Below are 19,080 nucleotides of genomic sequence, written 5' to 3'. Positions count from 1 at the left end.
CAAGAGGCCTCAAGATTGCACTAGAAGGTTATGAGTCAACAGAATGCACTTCGTCTCCAATCATACCCCCCAACGCACTAAACGCACTTTCCAACACTGCCAAGTTGACGCAAAAGGCTAGCCACGTTGTGAAAGAGCGATTTGCTGCCAATCCGCGACTTAAACTAAATTAAAGCACAGCTAAGATGGTGTTGGATTTGGATCTTTTTCGCAGCGACAAGGGCGGCAACCCGGATGCCGTGCGCGAGAACCAGAAGAAACGTTTCAAGGATGTTGCGCTGGTGGAGACAGTGATCGCGAAGGACACGGAATGGCGTCAGTGCCGCCACCGCGCCGACAACCTGAACAAGGTGAAGAATGTCTGCAGCAAGGTGATCGGCGAGAAGATGAAGAAGAAAGAACCGGTGGGCGCAATGAGCGAAGACCTCCCGGCCGGCGTGACCAAGGACCTCACCGAGATCGTGGCAGAGACACTGCAACCGCTAACTGTCAATCAGATCAAGCAACTGCGCGTGCTCATCGACGATGCCATGACGGAAAACCAGAAGTCGCTGGAGCTGGCCGAGCAGACAAGGAACACCTCGCTGCGGGAGGTTGGAAACCACCTGCATGAGTCCGTCCCTGTTTCCAACGACGAGGATGAAAACCGCGTGGAACGGACCTTTGGCGACTGTGAAAAGCGCGGGAAGTACTCCCATGTGGACCTTATTGTAATGATCGATGGTATGAACGCTGAAAAGGGAGCTGTAGTGTCTGGCGGACGCGGATACTTCCTTACCGGAGCTGCCGTATTCCTGGAGCAGGCTCTTATTCAACACGCTCTGCACTTGCTGTACGCTCGTGACTATGTTCCACTGTATACGCCCTTCTTTATGAGAAAGGAGGTAATGCAGGAGGTGGCCCAGCTATCGCAGTTTGATGAAGAGCTCTACAAAGTTGTTGGCAAAGGCAGCGAGAAGGCCGAAGAGGTGGGTATTGACGAGAAGTACTTGATTGCCACCTCGGAACAACCGATTGCCGCCTACCATCGGGACGAATGGCTGCCAGAGGCATCGCTGCCTATAAAATACGCCGGTCTGTCTACGTGCTTCCGACAGGAAGTGGGCTCCCATGGACGCGACACTCGCGGCATTTTCCGCGTCCACCAGTTCGAGAAGGTTGAACAGTTCGTGCTCACCTCTCCGCACGACAACAAGTCGTGGGAAATGATGGACGAGATGATTGGTAATGCGGAGCAGTTCTGTCAGTCACTTGGCATTCCATATCGCGTAGTGAACATCGTTTCCGGAGCTCTCAACCATGCTGCCTCGAAGAAGTTAGATCTGGAGGCTTGGTTCGGCGGCAGCGGGGCATACCGAGAGCTTGTCTCGTGCTCCAACTGCTTAGACTACCAAGCACGTCGCTTGCTGGTTCGTTACGGCCAGACAAAGAAAATGAACGCTGCCGTCGACTATGTGCACATGCTGAACGCCACAATGTGCGCTGCCACTCGCGTAATCTGCGCCATTCTGGAAACCCATCAGACGGAGACAGGTATCAAGGTGCCAGAGCCGCTGAAGAAGTACTTGCCCGCCAAGTTCCAGGACGAAATTCCATTCGTCAAGCCTGCACCAATTGATCTGGAGCAGGCTGCCGCCGAGAAACAAAAGGGCAAGAAAGAAAAGACCAAGAAGGACCCGGCTGCCGGTTAAAACTAAAGTTTCCTCAATTACTATGAAATATACTGCTAAACTAAGCTTGCAAAGTCCTCAAAATTTTTGTTACTTATCGACTTATCTAATATTTATGGCATTTATATGAACTTTATAATAATTAAAATGGATCAAGCTGTGCTTTGAATGCAATCCAATTTTTTTTTGGTATAGGTAAGTATAGGTAATCAGGTAAAACTGTTCCACCCCGGCCGGCAGTTTTCGTTGTCAGGACAATATCACAAACTTGTTTACGAAATTTTTCCCATCGACAGAGACAGTTCTCATTTACTTTTCAATTCGAGTAAAAAGTAACCATTTTAAAATAAAACAAGACATTCGAGACTATTCAAGATGTCGCTTCTGAAACGCCGTGAGAAGCCTATTAAAGAGTCGCGATGGGATCGCATTCGCAAGCGCCACCAGCAGGTCAATGCTTTGGGGCTTAAGACGGATGCCGTACGTCGCCTAATAGGAGCGGATTACATAGGAAGGCGGCAGGAGAAGCTCCTGATTGAAGGAGAAGATACTAAGCAACTGAATCCATCTGTTATAATGGACATGCGACATAAGATGGTGAATTGGTTTATTTATTTACATCCATAACTTTTAAAACGAAATGAAAGGGAAATTCGCTTTGGACTTAAATAATTGAAAATGTTTGTAGTTTAAATTATGAAAAACTAAAATTCATAAATAAAAGCGATTTTCATTACATAAATATTTTAAAACAAAAACTTCATATTTTTAGAATTAACAAATTAAAATGATTCGAATTTAATTTATAAATAAAACTCTTTAAACAGTTTCAAAAGATACCACACAAACTTCCCTTGGCCACCATAGCTCATGACCATAGCCATTCTCTGGAAGCTACGAAAGCCCATAATCTGGAGGTGGAACAACGTTTCATTGATAATCAGCTGCAGAAGTTTCGCCAGCAGTTGTCTAGGCAATTCCAGAGGAGCAAATACCACCGGGTGCCACCTACAAAGCCAGATTTTAAATTGAACAATGCTCCTCTTGTGAAGAGCCTGGCCCAGGCAGCTCAGCACATAGATAACTTCTACAACACTCCTGTCCAGGCATTGGGGCAAATGGCCCAAATGTGTTCAGAGACCAAGTCAGCGGCTACCAAGAGCTTGATCCAGCAACTTAGACCGGAACCGGATAAAGAGGCTGACATGGACTGCGAATGGACAGAGAAAGAAGCTCAGGTGATGGAACTCCCAGCGTTCCTAGAAGAGCAAGTGATATCCTTTGATGCCCTGGAGTATCGCAACTTTACCAAGCAAGTCCAGGCAGATGAGAGCAAGGCGAAGCTCTTGCGGTGCCGCACTCCTAGTCCGTTAACCTCGACAGAGGAGTTCTTTCGACCCATGCGGGCGGCAGCCGAGCGCCAGATGCTCCATGTTCGGACCGTTCGCCATGAAGAGGAGTTACAGCTTGAAAATCAGCATGAACAACCAGATGGAAATCCTTCCCCTCTAAAAAGAGAATCCTCAACTTGCTCAAATACTAGCGATGGCATAGACTCCGTAATATCCGATTTAGCGGAAGAAGCACTATATGAACTTCAATTGGAAGCTGCTGAGGAGCAGAACAAGGAGTTGCCTATTCCTCCTAAGCATGTGCAGTTTCAGTTGCCCCAAAAGAAGACTCCAACGCCGAGCACACACCCCATTGGAGAATCGGAAATCGAGCCAGAGCCGGAGCCCCTACTTATCCGGCGAATAGAGTTGCCCAAAGTAGTTGTCAAGCCCAGGGAACCCGAGCCTCAAGAGCTGTCGAGCGACTGTGAGGATGAGTCGGACATTGCACAAACTCAGGAGAAGCAAAAGATCATCGACCAGCTGTTTCAGGCCAGGGCTAAAACTCAGATAGTGATAATGCGCAAGTACTTCCTTAAGTGGATTCACTTTACAACGATGGAAAAGATTGAACGTGAACAGGGTCAAAAGTGCCAGGCGCGGGATAACCGGGTGCAGAAAATCAATGCTTTCTTGGATAAGGTCCGCCAAGAGAAGAAGCGTCAGCGGATTGAGCCTGATACCGACACTAGTAAGATCAACCAGAAATCCCTGGAGCACCGCGAGGAAGCCGTAAAGATGACAAAACAGTTTAAGAACAAGTACGTCCCTGAGTCTCTTAAATGAAATATGTATGTATGTTCATATGTATACCACTAATTATAATTTTACCAACCAGGATTAAAGTGCAACAGGACATTATTGACCTGCAACGAATCAAACTGGAGCGCCAAGAGCGTCTCATTATGCAACTTAAGTTAACAAAACTCAGCGACGAAGCCAAAGAGGCGCGCGAAGATCTGAAGCAGGAGTTAAAGACGGTCATCCGCTGCGGGGATCCCAAGGCCAAGGCCAAAGCCAAATGCCTGCAGTTGATCGGCAGTCTCCGCGATGCGGATGACGAGGAGATGGCCCGTCTTCAGGGCAAGGCATTGCTCCAGCCACGATTCCTGCAGCACATGCAAGAACGGGCAACAGAACGGAGTGTACGTCATGAGCAAGCTCGTCAGCGTCGGGCTCAAGCTGATGCCGAAAGGGAGGCAGCAAAAGTAGCCCTAGAGCAAGCCAAGGTGGGCTTTTAAAATATTAATTCGATTCATGACCATTAACCTTCTAGAACTCTAAATCATTCAGCGTCAAGAGGATGAAGAAGCCAAACGTCTAAGGATAGAGGTTCTTAAGGAAAAGCGACGCCAGGAAAAAATGGCAAAGATCTTGAAGGAGCGTGAGCGCCAGCGCTTTATCGAGAATCATCGCAAGGCTGTGGATTTCAGTCGCATGCTTCTACTAAGGCGTATTGGCATGGAGGGTTTTAAACGACTACTACACCGAAAACGCGAGAATCTTGTTAAGAGCGAAGAATTTCGTTGTCAGGTATGCTTTTTTCTTGTAGGTGGCTTTATAAAACATAAATCATTTTGCAATCTGCCGACAGCTATTCAAAAAGAACGCATTTAACTCGTGGCACAGCTATACGGCCTATAGGCAGCGCGAAAAGATGATCCGAGCTGAAAGGTGTTGGCATGCCATCCTCAAGCGCCGCGCTCTTTTCACCTGGATAGTGTATGTGCAGAATGAAAAGAGCAAGATGCTGGTCGCGATTGATTGGCATGCTCTCCATGCCATGGAGTACTGGTTTCGGCGGTGGCATAAATATTCCACATGTTGCCGTATGATCGAAGACACCAAGACTCGACAGGCCATTTCGCATCATGAGTGGTAGGTCCTGTAAATATATTGTTAGACAAGATTAATAGTTAAAACAAAATATACTAGGCACCTGAAGTGGAAAGTATTGGATTGTTGGCGACGTCTGCCACAAATCCTTAAGATCGAGAAGGAGACGGAGGAGCGACGCCAGAGATGGCGCATGAAGATTTGGGAGTTGCTGCCTGATTATAAGCCGAGAGAGGATAGCTTATGGTAGCTTTCTTTTTTTTTTTTTTTTTTGATCGGTTCTATTTCTTATTATTTTTATTTTGAATAAATTTGAAATTGCATTTATGACCTTAAAGCGCTACGACTAAGTACGACTATGAAGAACAGCGTTTAGACTATAAATACTTTAGTATTTGGGCGACAAGGTTGTGCTTTCTGCTCTGTGGTATTTGATCAATCACTTCAAAATGGCTCGCCAGTTGCTCCAGATTCGATTACGACCTGAGGCATTGGAGGCGCGTTTGTATTCGTGCAGGGTGGAGCCCCTCCACCACAAGTAGGCCTGTCGAGTAAGTATAAAGGCTATGTAAACGGAAATAAGGAGAGCGTAGCAAGCCACCACAAAAGAAATTCCTAGTCTAAAAAGAGTATGTGTTCATTTGAAATAGGTTAACTGAAATCACAGGTATCTACTTACTCAAAGCCCTCGAATACCTCGCTACAATCGTCGGGTAAGAGCACTGGATAGCCGAGAGGCCGCACCACCATAAAAGGATGACAAATCGAAGTAAGGGTTAAGTTAGCGCCCAGTAGGAGTGCGATCTCCGACAGAGCCAGCCCGACAATATACCATACGTAGTTGCGCTCTCCGATGCAGCAGTTTAGCCAGTAACTGTGGTGATCCCGCTTTTTCACGCAGGTTCCGCATACAGGACAGTGGTTAGCACGCCTTGGAGTCACCTTTCTGCAAATCTCGCAGATGTTGGGATGTCCGTGCATTAAGCCCGATCGCTCGGCAGTGTCCATGTCCACCACCTCGTCGTCATCTAAAGTCAGTACACTCTCCATCTGGAGCGTGGTCTGGGCCTCGGCCTGCTCCTCGCCACTAGAAGCCTCTGCTATGCCAGGCAACTCATCTTTAGGCGTGGTTCCGTACTGTGCTGAGACTAGATTTAAGGGAGATAGTACCTTGGTAGAGTAGATACAGTACAGAGCCGCACAAGAGAAAAACATTAGAGCGTAATTCTCTTCCGGAGCCAGCTCCAGCAGAGGCACCTGAAATTCAAATATAATGATCATGTAGAACACAGAGAAAATCAGCCAACTCAAAAAGAAGTTGGTCCTCGTAGCCGTTCTCTTTGCTAGCTGCATGCCCCAAATTGTGAAGCCCACAAGGGTGAGCATCAGTACTATGGCGGTCTTGGAGTTCAAAGTAGCCAACCCCAGCATAAGGGGCACAATGAAGGCAGGAGCCACTGCTGCGGGCGAGATTCGCTTAGCTCCGCCGCGCCATGGTAGACGCAGCCGGTCTTGAAAGGCGATTAACATGCCGTCTACGTTCTTTCGATCGATATTCCGGCAGGTGACAAGTCTGTGGAGAGTTTAATTGTAGTTCTAGACACTTTAGTTTTGGTTTCCCCACCTTGTGAACACTAAATCGAAATCCACGCAATTACAACAGCATCCTAGGATATGTGATCGCTGCCGACTGTCCTCCGTCACGTACTCACAGCAGCAGAGATTCCGGTTAGCTTCCAACTGGGCTTCCTTTTCCTCCGATTTCCAAGCTTTAGACACAAAATCGGAGGAGCCGGCTGACATCAAGAACATCGATTAGGCCCGCAATTTTGTGCGATGATGAGTGTTTTTTTTTTATACCAATCCAAGCAGCGTGTACGAAAACAGTTTGTGTAAAATTAGTTCACGCCCTATTGACAAGCTAAAGGTTGGTTTCAAAAGCAGTCATTATTGCCGGGTGGGTCCATTTAATTTGTTTTATCAGAGAACAACGAACTCACAATTTGTCCGGGATAACAACTAGAACTCAGCTGTAGTCGTACCGTTACAGGGTGCTTTGCGTAAACAGGGATGCCAACTTGGGTCTAACCGATTGGTTTATTTTGAATTGCTCATTTATTTATTAAGTGATCAACGAATTAAGAACTTAAAGAACCCAAAAACTGTTCAAAACTAACGAAATTCGAATTGTGTTTTTCATATTTGAAATTAGACCGTGGGTCATCCTCAAATCTCGATTTTATTATCCTCTATCAATTGTGGAGGCCAAAAACATTTTTAATATAATTTATATAAATTTTAATTGCAAAATCCCCCTTTTTTAAATTTTTGTCTGCCTGCCAAACACTTTCACTTTGAAAAACCTTTCCCAGCTTGATCTTATCTGAAAATTGTTCCAAGCCACCTCCTACTCCAAAATAATGAGATTTGGCAGCTACCAATACGATTCCATCCGATTTTAAACGACCAGCAAAGGTTTCTAACAACTTTTGCTGATTTTCAATATTGTAGATTGTTTCTGATGTAAGTATTAGATCGTATTTTTCTACGTCGATTGTTAGTTGAGTGAAGTGAAACCAATCTCCAGCGTATAAGCATGTATTTTTGTCCAAAAACTCCAACTTTTCATCGTCAGTTAGAGTTTCTTCTAAGTTTAACAGGATGTTTGGGTATGTAATGTATTCCAAAACATCTTTGTTCTAAAAACAAAAGAATAAGAAAAGAATTATATAATATAAAATATCATAACATATTAATTATGTGCTTACATAGTCCTGAAAATCGACTTGAGCACCGTTTTTAAGGGCATATATCCCTAGTAATCCGGAACCGCAACCCAAGTCCAGAACTCTTTTACCCTTCCAAAATGAGTTCTCAAGCTTTTCGGATAGATATATTAGAAGATCGTCTGTGCACTCCCATATCTTGGCACCGCCCTCGTACACCCCAGCTATAAGATCAGAATGGTTTTCCTCAGATTTTCTGATATCGAGATCTTCCAGATTTGATTGGGACTTTATATCTTCCAGCAAAAAACCGGCCACAAGGTGTTTTATAATTGTATTTCCCAGTTTTATTTCCTTAGCATTCAGCTCATAGTAATCCAATGTGGAAATTAAGTTATCGGTTGGCTTTACTTCTTCCGCCTTATACCAATCTACGTTCTTTATGGTTCCCGGTTCAGGTTCTTTAGAATCCCCTTCGTTATCAAATATGGGACTTTTAACGGAATCTGGATCTTCAGAGGAGTCCAATTCAACTTCAAAATTAAACTTAAACATGCTTGTAAGCTTAAGGCACCTTGCGACCAGATTCCAGCACCTAAAACCAAATGTTTGCTAACAAAATGAGAGATTGATAATATGTCAGTAAATATTAAATGCAATCTACGGTATATTTATTAATAAAGACTTACTTACCAGCGTAAATTGCAAATCAGCTGTCTTCATTGACCATGCTTTTCGTATTCTGGACGCCCTCTAAAAAAGATGCCAACTTGTTTTCGTGCATTTCTCATCGAAGGCTATCGAATTATCGATGCGGTACGCTATTCCTTTGTCGCCCATCACTAGAATTGTTTTTTCATAAAATTGGTTTTGTATAAATTTATTTCATTTATGGCGGACCAGTTAAATAACGAGGTAGGTTTCCTACTTAAGGCAACCGGCTAGTCATCTATTAAATACGAACTTTTTCAGCCCACACCTCTGATGTCCATACGCTTTGATCAGCAGAAGCACGAAAGTGTGGCTGCCAATGGGAATGAAAACGGCAATGGGACTGGCGCTGACGAACCTTCTGAAGACGCGGATGCCGGGAAATCCGTTGGAGAACTAGTCCTTCCGAAGGCCCTGGAGGATGTGTTAGCTTTAAAGGATCAACGGGTGGCCGAGTTTACTTTAGACGCCGATTCGCAAGGTGGCAGCGGGGGGGCTGCTCAGGATGGCGACGAGGCGGATGTGGGCGAGGATAGTGAAGATGATGCGGATAATCAGGTAAATGGAGGGGCTGGGGAAAGCCCGGCAAACAAAGCAAAGCGGAGCGAAACAAAAAGAAAAAGAAGCGCAAGAAGCAAAACAAGAAGATACGCCACCAACTGGAGTTCGAGCGGCAACAGCAGTTGGCCCAGGCCGATGAGCACGAGGCCGCTGCCCAGGAGATAAAGGACCCAGACACGAAGGCACCGGGCAGTGAAGACGAACAGGTCTCCGAGAAGGAAAAGAAGGACAAACATAAAGACAGTCGCAGTAAGCGAAGGAAGGATCGTAGCGATGAAAAGGATAAGAATAAAAAATTATCCGAGACTAATGATCAGGATGTTACCATAGAGTAAGTCATAACAAAAAGTAATACACATATCTTATCTAACCAAGCATTCTATCTCAGATACGTGCCCGAAAAGATTACCATTGCCGATCTAGCGCCCATGTACCGACAGTTTTATCGTGTTTTCGAAATCTTCAAGCTGGAGAACAAACCAAAGCCAGCCGAAAAAGACAAGTCGTCGCTGGATTCCGAATCCATTGCCAAGGATAAAAAAACGGCCGACAAACTCCTCGAGGACGAGGACGACGATGGCGATGATGACGACGAGCACAAGGAGGATAAGGAGAAGCTGTCGAAGCGGAAGCTCAAGAAGCTTACTCGCCTAAGTGTGGCAGAATTGAAGCAACTGGTCTCCCGACCTGATGTAGTCGAGATGCATGATGTAACAGCCAGAGATCCAAAACTTTTGGTACAACTGAAGGCCTATAGAAACACAGTACAAGTACCGCGACATTGGTGCTTCAAACGAAAATATCTGCAGGGAAAAAGAGGCATCGAGAAGCCTCCGTTTGACCTCCCAGCCTTTATTAAAAAGACGGGAATCATGGAAATGCGCGAGTCGCTGCAAGAGCGTGAAGACGCCAAAACCCTCAAGGCCAAGATGCGTGAACGTGTACGACCCAAGATGGGCAAGATAGATATCGACTACCAAAAACTTCACGACGCCTTCTTCAAATGGCAGACCAAGCCCCGCATGACCATTCATGGCGATCTTTACTATGAGGGAAAGGAGTTTGAGACACGCCTAAAGGAGAAGAAACCGGGAGATCTTTCTGAAGAGTTGCGTATTGCTTTGGGAATGCCTGTTGGTCCCAACTCCCACAAGATTCCGCCGCCATGGCTAATTGCTCAACAACGCTACGGTCCGCCACCGTCGTACCCTAATCTGAAAATCCCCGGTCTAAATGCGCCCATCCCAGACGGAACCTCTTTCGGTTATCATGCCGGAGGTTGGGGCAAGCCACCAGTGGATGAGAATGGAAAGCCATTGTATGGTGACGTATTTGGAACAAACATATTAGATTTGGATGTGAGTAGCACCATGACTTTGTCAATTATCATTATTATAGTTTGCAATTTTTTAGAATGGCATTGACGAGGCTGACATAGAGCGTAATCAATGGGGTGAACTTGAATCAGAATCGGAAGAGTCTTCTGAAGAGGAGGAGGAAGATGGAGAAGACTTGGGCGATCAACAGGATGAGACTGGCCTGGTCACGCCAGTAGAGGGATTGGTAACACCTTCTGGACTCACCAGTGTTCCAGCTGGCATGGAAACCCCTGAGAACATAGAGCTTCGTAAGAAGAAAATTGAAGCGGAAATGGAGGAGTAAGTGAAACAAGACCACCAAAATGCTTGCATAGTAAACTATATTATTCCGTTTTCTCCTAGCAATGAAACCCCCGTTCTGTACCAAGTACTGCCGGAGAAGCGCACAGACCGCATAGGCGCTTCCATGATGGGATCAACCCACGTCTACGATGTCAGTGGAGGTGGGGCTAACAAACAGCCTCCACCTCGATCCACAACAGATCGTGAGGGCATCGTGGAACTGGCGCTTGATCCAAGTGAATTAGACATGGACAACGATGCCATGGCCCAGCGTTATGAGCAACAGATGCGCGAGCAGCAGAATCACCTGCAAAAAGAGGATCTGTCGGACATGTTGGCCGAGCATGTGGCGCGGCAAAAATCTAAGCGCAAACGACAGCAAACAGATCCGGCCAAGACCACAAAGAAGTACAAGGAGTTCAAGTTTTAGTTCGACAACAAGAAAAACTACTTTTCCATTTGTGCTTTTGTCAAGAATGTCATTAAAAATAGTTTAAACTAAAATATGTAATGCTTGTATTTAAAAGCCAGGGACTCAAAACGCATCGATAAAAATTCACAATTTAATTAAAATCATAATAACATAGCAAAGAACAATCAAACAATTCCTGAATTACGATAATTTTCGTTTATTTTGATACAATCATTTGCGTAATAACTTAAATTTGACTTGTTAGTTTTAATTCTCATTTATACATTGAAACTTATTGCGACTAAGAAATTACATTAGGGGTTTGCTGTGTGGATTTTGCTGGTTCCAGAATGCCTTTAACAAACAAAGCGGAGTGCAATGGGGGCAAGGACTGGGGAGAACTTGTCCAGCAACTGAGTCCAAGATTAGCTGCTTCTCCTGACCCGCAATTATCTGTAGCTAAAGTGTGCCACACGCTGTCTATGTTGACTTAGGATCAGCGGCCGTCCCCTGGTCACTCATCTAGCTGCTCGCTTAGTTGAGCCAGCAGAGCGGCTCGTTTTGACTCGAGCTCCCCATCACTTAACGTCAGTTCCTCATTTCGAGATCCTGCCGACTCTATGGACTGAGTAGGGCTAAGAGGAGTGCCGGATCGGTTGTGCCGGTTGTGGCGCTTGCCCTCTTTGTCCTTCTTGGCTCGCTTCTCCTTTTTCTTTTTCTTGGCCGGTGAATGTGAGTTGGAATCGTTCTGCAGGAGTGCTTGGGTGCCCGGGGACTGATTGCCTGGTATTTCCGATTCGCAGGAAGACTGAAATATAAGCTGTGTTAGATCTGTTGAGTTTCTAGTATTAGGTGCTTGTTACGTACGCCACGGAGTTTGTTCTTGCGCTTCTTTTTCTTCTTTAGTAGTTTTTCGCTCTCGATACTACCGATTGAGCTCAGAGAATGCTGCATGGAAGTAAAATTACTTCTACAATTTTAATGAACAACTTAACTTACTTACCGATCGTGACTTGGAGCGCCTGCGCTTGGATTTCTCTATTTCAACCTGCTCGTTCTCGATGTCCGATCTCGACGTGGACCGAATTCGTTTTTTGTGCTTCTTATTTTTCTTCGATTTCCGTGACCGAGAGTGATGATGACTGCATGCATCTTCGCTTTCCTTAATAAAGTCCTCCCAAATCTTTTCCACGCCGATTTCCTTTTCGTACAATGCAAATGCTTCTAAGTGCTCGACTAGCTTCTTAGCACTCTCATATGGTTCGGCCACTGAAACGTTGGTCTCCAGCCACTCGTTCTTGATTTCATTTTCCAATTTCCTTAAACGGCGCACTTCCTCCTTCATACGCTCCTTTTCTATGGCCTCTGCCTGGAAATAAAAATTTTATTTAAATTTGAAAGAGAATAACAATTTGTTTCCCTCAATAAATACCTTTTCCAGCAAGGAGTTGTAGGTGAGCTTCACATTGCCCGCATCAAGGCTGGCCGATCGCTTATCCTCACACACAACTGTAGCAAAGTCCTCGAAGGACGTTTTTGCCTGAACAACAAATACTTTTTCCTTGAGGATCTCCCGTATTATTTTTTTTTCGTCATGGAAGCGGGCTTTTAAGTTTTCCACATAGAACTTAAAGAGATCTAGAGGAGTAGACCCGTTCTGGCCAAGCATGGCTGAGAATCTCAAATCTGCGGATATGATAGGATACAGCTCAACCCAAAGCGACATTGAGGTGAGTTTTCCCTCTTCGTGCAGAGAATCAAGGAGCGCAAGAAAGGAGTCCCTGTTTTTGCGTTGCTGCCGCTTCATTCGCTTCTTTTCCCGCTCGCGTTCCTCGTCCTCCTCCTTCTCCAGGGTACGAATGTGTTCCTCGAAGACGATAAGGGCATCCTCCTTGTCCATTCCCAACAGAGTAACATCGTTTTTAAATGCAGCGTTGTCCAGCAGCATTACCTGAGCCTCGGACCAAGTGGTGGCATGGTTGATCGAAGTCATTGACTCCAGCAGTTCGCCCAAAACTTTCATGTTGCGCTTCTTTAACAACCGCGCCTCTTCCTTCTCACGCTTGGCTAAGTTAAAAATACAGTCCTCGTAAATGTCTCGGCGATCCGGTTCCGGAACCACTGTCCAAGTCCGGGTTCCGGCAAATACCTCTTCACATCGGAAATACTTCATCTGCGAGTTCATCTTGTCGCTTGACATGAGGAACTGCTCCAGGTCCTCTTTAGCCTTTTTGGCCTTTAGGCGCGACTCCTCTCGCTCATCTTTGATCTTTTGTGTCTTGTAGGCATTAAAAGTTTGCTTTCGCTCATTTAGATTCTTGAAGGCCGCGTATCGTGGATCCTTGGAGATGATCTTCACACACTGATCCCAGTTGGCGTTCGAGGGCACATTCCGGTCTCGCAGTAGCTCCTTGAATGACTCGATGGCCTCGCGTTTGTCCTTAAATACCACAGTGCTATCTGGCTTATCATCCTTCTTAGCTAAAAGGGAATGCAGGTAATATGGGTGGGAGAAATTAAACGTTAAGCGTGTTTTGTTTACCATTCTGTTGAGGCACCTCTATGGACGCCAAGGTGGCTGCCATAGCTTGGTCCATTGCGGAGGAAGAGTTCTCGTTGCTGCTCGGCGTTAGAGGCGAATGAATTTCAGGGGTAGGAATCCTGGGGGCAGCAGGAAGTGCGGCGGGCAGGATGTTGGCCAGAGCAGCATGGGGCACCATGCCCGCTAAGCTGGATGAGGTCATGGCGGCGACGGCCTTGGCTGCAGCAGCAGCTCTGGTTAACGAAATGTGATACTAGTAAGTGGTGCAAAGTGAAATACTAGCAATTTACTCACTCCTCAGCCTTTGCCTTGGCTTTCATATCCACGTACTCCGGCGGCGGCTCCCAGCAGGTCTCTTTACTGGCCACGTTGTGGTAGTACACCTTACCAGTGTCCGAGCGGTATTCCTTCCAGGGGCACTGGTTGTGCAGCAACTCGGCGGGCGTCATCAGGGCCTCTGGCTTTTCCCACGAACTCTGTTTGGTGTTCTGGTTGTAGTAGTATGGCCTTCCATCCGGCGCCTTGTGCTCCGTCCATTCCGTGCTAGTGGCCATCACGCCAAAGGCGGCGGCAATCTCTGGAGGGGGTGGTGCCGCGAATCCAGGCGGCGGAAATTGCGGCACAATTGCACTAGGCGGCGTATAGCCCATACCCCTTCCCGGTGGGGCTCCTCCATTGCCAACGCTAGGAGGAACATTCATTTCACTATTTTGCTATATGGATAATGGTTGTAACGGGCTTCTACCGATCTTTGCGCGCTGCGCCGGCCAATTAACGTATTGTTTGGTTATTGAAAAAAAATTGTAAAATTTCCAAAGCAAATGCCGCTTTCCACGCCAGTGTAAGAGATGACGATAATACAGTGGAACTGCCCACCCCGATAAGTTATCGATTAAAATCTCTCGTCCGGTATTACACCGATATCTTGTTTATCTGTGATCGGCTTTTTGCCTTCAATTTATTTTAATTTGCCTATCATCGGGCTTCATAAAAGCGTTGTCAGCGATGAATTGTTATCAAAGTTATAAATGAGTTACTTTCAATCTCTTATATGTGCGTAGTTTAAGCTCCAGTCATGCTTCTGCGGCTGCCCATTTTGGCCGCCCGCTTTCTTCACAATGGAAGACTGCGCATTCTTTTCGGCGTCCTCATCCTGGTGCTTGTTGGGGGCCTTGTGTACATATACTCATGGGATAATGATTACTATTTGTGCTTCATGGAAGGCCAAAAAATGGTAACACAGCAGGTGGTAGACGCAGATGCGGATACGAGCTTATTGGAGGACGTATTGCTCGCAGACCCAAAGCCCGTACCCGGAAGGAGCATCTTCTTTCACGAGACCAGTTGCCACCTGTCCACGAATAAGGAGCTAGAGGCGCTAAGGGTCACCTCCCGCCAGGCCTGCGCAATTGAGTCTGCAGCATTGCATAATCCGAATTTCCAAGTGTTTGTCCTTTTCGCTGGCCCCACCTATCGAATCTCCGCTGCCGGTCGCAATAACAGCCAACCTCAATCTTTGGTGGAGGCCATTCTTAGCTACAGTAATGTGCATTTGCGACGTCTGAGTCTCGGGAGCTACGCTGCCGGCACGCCCATGGAGGAGTGGCTTCAAGATGGCCGTTTGTCCAGCTCAAGGTAAGCTAGCACAGGACTTCTTTGATTATTATTCATCACACTATTTCCAGGTACTTGTTCTCGCACATATCGGACTTCCTGCGCTATCTCACTCTCTATCGGTATGGGGGCCTTTATCTGGATATGGATGTGGTGGTGCTGCGCAATATGGAGAAGGTGCCGCCCAATTACACGGGTGCTGAGTCCAATACTCACTTGGCCGCTGGAGTAATGAGCTTGGCAGCCACCGGCTTTGGCCACGAGATAGCCTCGTCTTGTCTGCGCGACTTTCAACACAACTTTAACGGACAAGACTGGGGCAACAACGGGCCAGGGGTGATAACTCGGGTGGCCCAAAAAATATGTGGTACCAAAGACATTACTCTGATGCAGGAGGATCCAAAGCGCTGTATGGGTTTTAAAGTATTCGGGCGGGGCGCATTTTACGCCGTGCCATGGAAGAAGTGGCGTGACTTTTTTGACCCTGAAAAGTTAGAGAGCACACTGGCCAGCTGCAAGGATTCGTATGTGGTGCATGTGTGGAACAAGCACTCCAGCACACTGCCTATCAAAAAAGGCTTAAAGAGCGCCTACGCCATATATGCCGAACAAAACTGCCCGCGGTCCTTTAAGGCGGCGGGTGAATATTTTTAGTATTATCTCATTGAAGGCTTGAGTTGATTAATTCATGCTTTTGTAAAAAAATGCTTATCGCTGCAAGCCAAAGAGTCATCACCCAGTACAGTGCGGCTCTGTTCGCTGGCATTGCACTTTGTTTGCGTCCCGCATTTCAAACTATATTAGCGTAATCAAACGCACACACAGCTAAAGTAAACCAAGGAATGAGAATTCACTTATTTATGATTGGGGTTCGCATTTTGTCCGAATTACACAATATACACATTAGCACAAACTTATATTATTAAAAAAATTGCAACGATCAAAATGAACAAAAGTAGGTGCTGTATAGGTAAGGTTATTACTCCCACTGTGTTTAAGTCAAATGTCCAATTCGCCGTCATGTACATATTTACTATTTAAGCAAGGAATATTATTCAAATACAAAAATGGTAATAGAACTGTAATAGTCAGTATGTGTACTATATTTAATTAATAGAACAAATAAGCTAAATGGTAATAATTAGTTCGAAGCAAATTAATAACTTATGGTACGCTCTCAGTTCTCTAAAACTAAATGTACTTTGGTTAACTTGCTAATCCTTACATGCACTGAACCTGGGAATAGCGTAGGCAGGCTCCCACATTATCTTCTGCATTCGCCTTTCCAGCGCCCATGCCATTGCCAAAGTGAACACCTATATAAAACGGAGTAACAGTGCTTTCAATGCGACATGGCCATACACCCGAGGAGCAGAACTGGGCTCCACAGTGTATTGGTTCGCATCCGGGAAGAGGGCCCAGTCCAGTTCCTATGAAATCCTCTATGATGCACGGCATTGTAATTCTATCCGAGCAGGTGCTGAAGAACTGACGAGCCTGGCGACGTCTCCACTTAAGCGGCAAGTCGAGAGCATTGCGAATGATACCCATTATGTCGAAGCCTCCACTTGGACGTGGACGTCTGGATACGCCCGGTTCCTCTGTGGTGGGTCGACTCCTGAAGAATAGGAACCCGTCATCGTCATCATCGCCAGCCTCTCCGTCCTCGCCACCCGAACCCTCTACATCGTCGTTGGCTGGCGAAGGTGAAGGTGCTTCCGTGGTGGTTGAAGCCTCTGTACTGGAACGGAGCGGTGTTTGAGTGGTTGATGTGGTCGTCATGGCTGCCGTGCTGCTACTAGGAGATGATGCAGTACTAACAGCTGCGGTGGAATTTCCGGTCATCATCGTCATTAACGTTGCCGTGGTCGAGTTTGCCATGTTGGCCAGCATCTGCATAAGGGTAGAAGTAGAAGTTGGAGCTGAGGTGGTCATTTGTGCACTCCCAGCTGTGGCTGTTGCACCCGCAATATCCGACTGGGCTACAGCGGAACTAGAAACTGTCGATGATCCTTCAACGCTTTCACCTCCACGGGTTGCCATTCGTCCGCCACCGCCAATTCGGAAGGATTGCTCATCGCATGGTTGGTACATAATAGAGCACATGTCCACCTCCTGTCGTACACAAATGCGATAATTCTGATTTGCTAAATGTCGTCCATTTTCGGCGAAATTAAAGGTCTGCATAATGCCTTCAACTCCGGTATGATATTGAAGACAACCCGCCGGAGCTCGTTGATTAAATGGGATTTGGACCACACTCATCTCCCAGATACGAAGAGGTAGGACCCGACTAGATAGATTAAGATTGATGTCAATGAAGCGATCGCCCGTTGTTGTGGAGTTGCTGGTGCTATTACTTGCATCCACGGGACGTAAACTTCCGTACAAAGTAGATTGCCTTGGCGATGCTCTGGCCCCCACGTCGTAGTACACTGAATATTTGGGACTTTAGGGAAAACTTTAAGAAGCATATATATACACTTACAATGCTGACCACTGTTCTGCCCACAAAGAGAGAATGTTCCACCTGGTCCTCCGCCTATGCTAAACGCGTCCCCTTCGCACACGCCAGTCCTTCTATTCGGCTGACCCAATGTAAAGTGATGGAAGTCGATCCGGACCTGGCTGATGTCATCGCTCATCATCTTTACACGCAAACTGCATCCACTGAAATTGCTGGGCATAAAACTGGGGAATCCCGGTGATACAATGTAGGTGATGTTGTTGGTTATCGTCGTATTGCAGCTGGCCAAGAATACGCAGCACACACCGAATCCCATGGCACACTCTCCCTTCGCCTGTCCGTCCTTCTGGCGGCACTCGTAGGCATTTAGGCAGTTGCCGATCCGCCGACCATCGCTCGACATGCAGTCACCATCAACGGGAACCGGGAATAGGTGAATCACTGAAAAAAGGAATATATATATTGTATGTCGAATATTTTAACGATAAATAACTTATTAAGACACTACTAATATATTTTTAACTCCTATCATTATAAATAATATTTAATTATTATAGAGCAATGAGAAGAGCCTTTTCTTAATTAAATTGTAATTATGTTTATTTATTAATTTTTAAATCTTTTAATTCGCTTAAACTGAAATATTAGTTTTTAAAACTTTTAGTTCATTTTAGCTTACCCTTTCCCTGCCTGCTAGTTGTCTGGTTGGAACTCCGATCAGAGATGTCCTGTTGTTCCATCTCCAAGTCCAGTTCCTCTTGTATTCCGGTTTGAAGCTTGAAGTCAGGCTCCTCTGCCAAAAACTCATCGCCCGGCTCGCCCAAGTCGTCGTCCCAGATATCGTAATGCCGCATGGGTGGCCAGGCGGTCTCGTTGGCCGGCGACAAGGAGCTGACTAAAGGAGACAACCTCAGCTGAAAGATCAGCATGCAAACTGCAGCGGCGAGGAACGGTAACAGGTGGCCACAACCGGCTCCAATAACTTTCTTTTTTCTGGCACTGCTCTTCTGATTGAATCTGCTGTATTTTCTGCCTCGTAATATCGCGCCTTGCTTGCAATTGGACTTCCAGTTGGAGTCGGACTGGTTGGCTTCTTCTTGGCTTGTCGACAGCATTTTTATGGTATCCATGTCCATATCGACGGCCATGCCATGTGTTCAGCTGCAACTCCTTCTACTTTTAGCACACTCCGATTATTTGTATTCGCGCGTCCGATTCGCTGCGAAGTCGAATGATAAGTGATCTTCCGAGATGCGCGGATGCTGCTGGATCTTCTGGCTGGTGACTCTGCAGTTGTCTAAAACTGCTTTTCTCTGCGGTTTCTCTTCTAAAATTTACGCTTATTTGCTATTTTCGGTGGTCTCATGTTCCATTTCTATTGGACGACTCGGAAGTGTGTCAAGTATTAAGAGCGGAGTTCACAAGACTCTAATGGGGGAGCACAAGGAGCCAGATGCAGGTATGTGGCATTCGGAAAACCCAATGAACC

General features: G+C 46.2%; 8 protein-coding genes across 11 annotated transcripts; 4 read left to right on the top strand and 4 right to left on the bottom strand.

The window, feature by feature from the left end:
- Positions 1 to 96: 96 nt before the first annotated feature.
- On the top strand, positions 97 to 1,844 carry LOC108110851 (serine--tRNA ligase, cytoplasmic). The gene has a single exon (XM_017220095.1). The coding sequence runs from the start codon at positions 186 to 188 to the stop codon at positions 1,689 to 1,691; it is 1,506 nt and encodes a 501-aa protein (XP_017075584.1). The 5' UTR covers positions 97 to 185; the 3' UTR covers positions 1,692 to 1,844.
- Positions 1,845 to 1,980: 136 nt separating this feature from the next.
- LOC108110850 (calponin homology domain-containing protein DDB_G0272472) lies at positions 1,981 to 5,159 on the top strand. 2 transcript variants are annotated; one of them, XM_017220094.2, is made up of 6 exons: positions 1,981 to 2,267; positions 2,507 to 3,822; positions 3,900 to 4,290; positions 4,355 to 4,594; positions 4,656 to 4,939; positions 4,997 to 5,159. In XM_017220094.2, the coding sequence occupies exons 1-6, from the start codon at positions 2,046 to 2,048 to the stop codon at positions 5,145 to 5,147; spliced, it is 2,604 nt and encodes an 867-aa protein (XP_017075583.2). In that variant the 5' UTR covers positions 1,981 to 2,045; the 3' UTR covers positions 5,148 to 5,159. The 2 variants fall into 2 exon arrangements, with proteins under 2 accessions (XP_017075583.2, XP_017075582.2); XM_017220093.2 differs by having other exon boundaries at positions 2,498 to 3,822.
- Positions 5,160 to 5,176: 17 nt separating this feature from the next.
- On the bottom strand, positions 5,177 to 6,968 carry LOC108110852 (palmitoyltransferase ZDHHC23). Of its 2 annotated transcripts, XM_017220096.2 has the most exons (4): positions 6,898 to 6,968; positions 6,522 to 6,818; positions 5,577 to 6,470; positions 5,177 to 5,517 (listed from the first exon to the last, which is right to left on the bottom strand). In XM_017220096.2, the coding sequence occupies exons 2-4, from the start codon at positions 6,707 to 6,709 to the stop codon at positions 5,337 to 5,339; spliced, it is 1,263 nt and encodes a 420-aa protein (XP_017075585.2). In that variant the 5' UTR covers positions 6,710 to 6,818; positions 6,898 to 6,968; the 3' UTR covers positions 5,177 to 5,336. The 2 variants fall into 2 exon arrangements, with proteins under 2 accessions (XP_017075585.2, XP_041674047.1); XM_041818113.1 differs by having other exon boundaries at positions 6,522 to 6,923.
- Positions 6,969 to 7,084: 116 nt separating this feature from the next.
- Positions 7,085 to 8,362, bottom strand: LOC108110853 (histidine protein methyltransferase 1 homolog). 2 transcript variants are annotated; one of them, XM_017220100.2, is made up of 3 exons: positions 8,313 to 8,362; positions 7,666 to 8,235; positions 7,085 to 7,596 (listed from the first exon to the last, which is right to left on the bottom strand). In XM_017220100.2, exons 2-3 carry the CDS (start codon positions 8,176 to 8,178, stop codon positions 7,150 to 7,152), a joined length of 960 nt encoding a protein of 319 aa, XP_017075589.2. In that variant the 5' UTR covers positions 8,179 to 8,235; positions 8,313 to 8,362; the 3' UTR covers positions 7,085 to 7,149. The 2 variants fall into 2 exon arrangements, with proteins under 2 accessions (XP_017075589.2, XP_017075588.2); XM_017220099.2 differs by having other exon boundaries at positions 8,317 to 8,362.
- Positions 8,363 to 8,427: 65 nt separating this feature from the next.
- Positions 8,428 to 11,060, top strand: LOC108110966 (splicing factor 3B subunit 2). Its single transcript, XM_017220265.2, is given in 6 exon segments — positions 8,428 to 8,538; positions 8,596 to 8,908; positions 8,911 to 9,226; positions 9,284 to 10,253; positions 10,309 to 10,553; positions 10,617 to 11,060. Coding segments are annotated over 6 exon segments (2,238 nt in total). The 5' UTR covers positions 8,428 to 8,514; the 3' UTR covers positions 10,987 to 11,060.
- A 109-nt stretch (positions 11,061 to 11,169) lies between these two features.
- LOC108110965 (pre-mRNA-processing factor 40 homolog A) lies at positions 11,170 to 14,357 on the bottom strand. Its single transcript, XM_017220264.2, has 6 exons — positions 13,805 to 14,357; positions 13,511 to 13,743; positions 12,401 to 13,449; positions 11,972 to 12,337; positions 11,836 to 11,916; positions 11,170 to 11,776 (listed from the first exon to the last, which is right to left on the bottom strand). The coding sequence occupies exons 1-6, from the start codon at positions 14,209 to 14,211 to the stop codon at positions 11,483 to 11,485; spliced, it is 2,430 nt and encodes an 809-aa protein (XP_017075753.1). The 5' UTR covers positions 14,212 to 14,357; the 3' UTR covers positions 11,170 to 11,482.
- An 86-nt stretch (positions 14,358 to 14,443) lies between these two features.
- Positions 14,444 to 16,209, top strand: LOC108111148 (lactosylceramide 4-alpha-galactosyltransferase). The gene is made up of 2 exons (XM_017220516.2): positions 14,444 to 15,145; positions 15,196 to 16,209. The coding sequence occupies exons 1-2, from the start codon at positions 14,586 to 14,588 to the stop codon at positions 15,776 to 15,778; spliced, it is 1,143 nt and encodes a 380-aa protein (XP_017076005.2). The 5' UTR covers positions 14,444 to 14,585; the 3' UTR covers positions 15,779 to 16,209.
- A 51-nt stretch (positions 16,210 to 16,260) lies between these two features.
- On the bottom strand, positions 16,261 to 18,801 carry LOC108111147. The gene is made up of 3 exons (XM_017220515.2): positions 18,271 to 18,801; positions 17,613 to 18,032; positions 16,261 to 17,559 (listed from the first exon to the last, which is right to left on the bottom strand). The coding sequence occupies exons 1-3, from the start codon at positions 18,737 to 18,739 to the stop codon at positions 16,346 to 16,348; spliced, it is 2,103 nt and encodes a 700-aa protein (XP_017076004.2). The 5' UTR covers positions 18,740 to 18,801; the 3' UTR covers positions 16,261 to 16,345.
- Positions 18,802 to 19,080: the final 279 nt, after the last annotated feature.

The sequence above is a fragment of the Drosophila eugracilis genome, unplaced genomic scaffold (genome assembly GCF_018153835.1).
Source record: "Drosophila eugracilis isolate 14026-0451.02 unplaced genomic scaffold, ASM1815383v1 contig_2152, whole genome shotgun sequence".
Lineage (NCBI taxonomy): Eukaryota > Metazoa > Arthropoda > Insecta > Diptera > Drosophilidae > Drosophila > Drosophila eugracilis.
Note: the sequence above shows the minus strand (reverse complement) of the source record. Positions and strands in the feature narration are given on the sequence as shown.

Bases quoted from the DNA above. Each gene is read 5' to 3' on its own strand.
- LOC108110851 (XM_017220095.1), top strand. From the start codon at position 186: ATGGTGTTGGATTTGGATCTTTTTCGCAGCGACAAGGGCGGCAACCCG.
- LOC108110850 (XM_017220093.2), top strand. From the start codon at position 2,046: ATGTCGCTTCTGAAACGCCGTGAGAAGCCTATTAAAGAGTCGCGATGG. The intron at 3,823-3,899 runs GTACGTCCCTGA...TTTACCAACCAG, and splicing joins ACAAAACAGTTTAAGAACAA to GATTAAAGTGCAACAGGACA. The intron at 4,291-4,354 runs GTGGGCTTTTAA...TAAATCATTCAG, and splicing joins TAGCCCTAGAGCAAGCCAAG to CGTCAAGAGGATGAAGAAGC.
- LOC108110852 (XM_017220096.2), bottom strand. From the start codon at position 6,709: ATGTTCTTGATGTCAGCCGGCTCCTCCGATTTTGTGTCTAAAGCTTGG. The intron at 6,471-6,521 runs GTGGGGAAACCA...AACTCTCCACAG, and splicing joins TTCGATTTAGTGTTCACAAG to ACTTGTCACCTGCCGGAATA. The intron at 5,518-5,576 runs GTAAGTAGATAC...TACTCTTTTTAG, and splicing joins GAGGTATTCGAGGGCTTTGA to ACTAGGAATTTCTTTTGTGG.
- LOC108110853 (XM_017220099.2), bottom strand. From the start codon at position 8,346: ATGAAGACAGCTGATTTGCAATTTACGCTG. The intron at 8,236-8,316 runs GTAAGTAAGTCT...TCATTTTGTTAG, and splicing joins CTGATTTGCAATTTACGCTG to CAAACATTTGGTTTTAGGTG. The intron at 7,597-7,665 runs GTAAGCACATAA...TTTTGTTTTTAG, and splicing joins AAGTCGATTTTCAGGACTAT to AACAAAGATGTTTTGGAATA.
- LOC108110965 (XM_017220264.2), bottom strand. From the start codon at position 14,211: ATGAATGTTCCTCCTAGCGTTGGCAATGGAGGAGCCCCACCGGGAAGG. The intron at 13,450-13,510 runs GTAAACAAAACA...ATTCCCTTTTAG, and splicing joins AGAGGTGCCTCAACAGAATG to CTAAGAAGGATGATAAGCCA. The intron at 11,917-11,971 runs GTAAGTAAGTTA...ACTTCCATGCAG, and splicing joins GGCGCTCCAAGTCACGATCG to CATTCTCTGAGCTCAATCGG.
- LOC108111148 (XM_017220516.2), top strand. From the start codon at position 14,586: ATGCTTCTGCGGCTGCCCATTTTGGCCGCCCGCTTTCTTCACAATGGA. The intron at 15,146-15,195 runs GTAAGCTAGCAC...CACTATTTCCAG, and splicing joins GGCCGTTTGTCCAGCTCAAG to GTACTTGTTCTCGCACATAT.
- LOC108111147 (XM_017220515.2), bottom strand. From the start codon at position 18,739: ATGGCCGTCGATATGGACATGGATACCATAAAAATGCTGTCGACAAGC. The intron at 18,033-18,270 runs GTAAGCTAAAAT...TCCTTTTTTCAG, and splicing joins AACTAGCAGGCAGGGAAAGG to TGATTCACCTATTCCCGGTT. The intron at 17,560-17,612 runs GTAAGTGTATAT...CCAAATATTCAG, and splicing joins GCAGAACAGTGGTCAGCATT to TGTACTACGACGTGGGGGCC.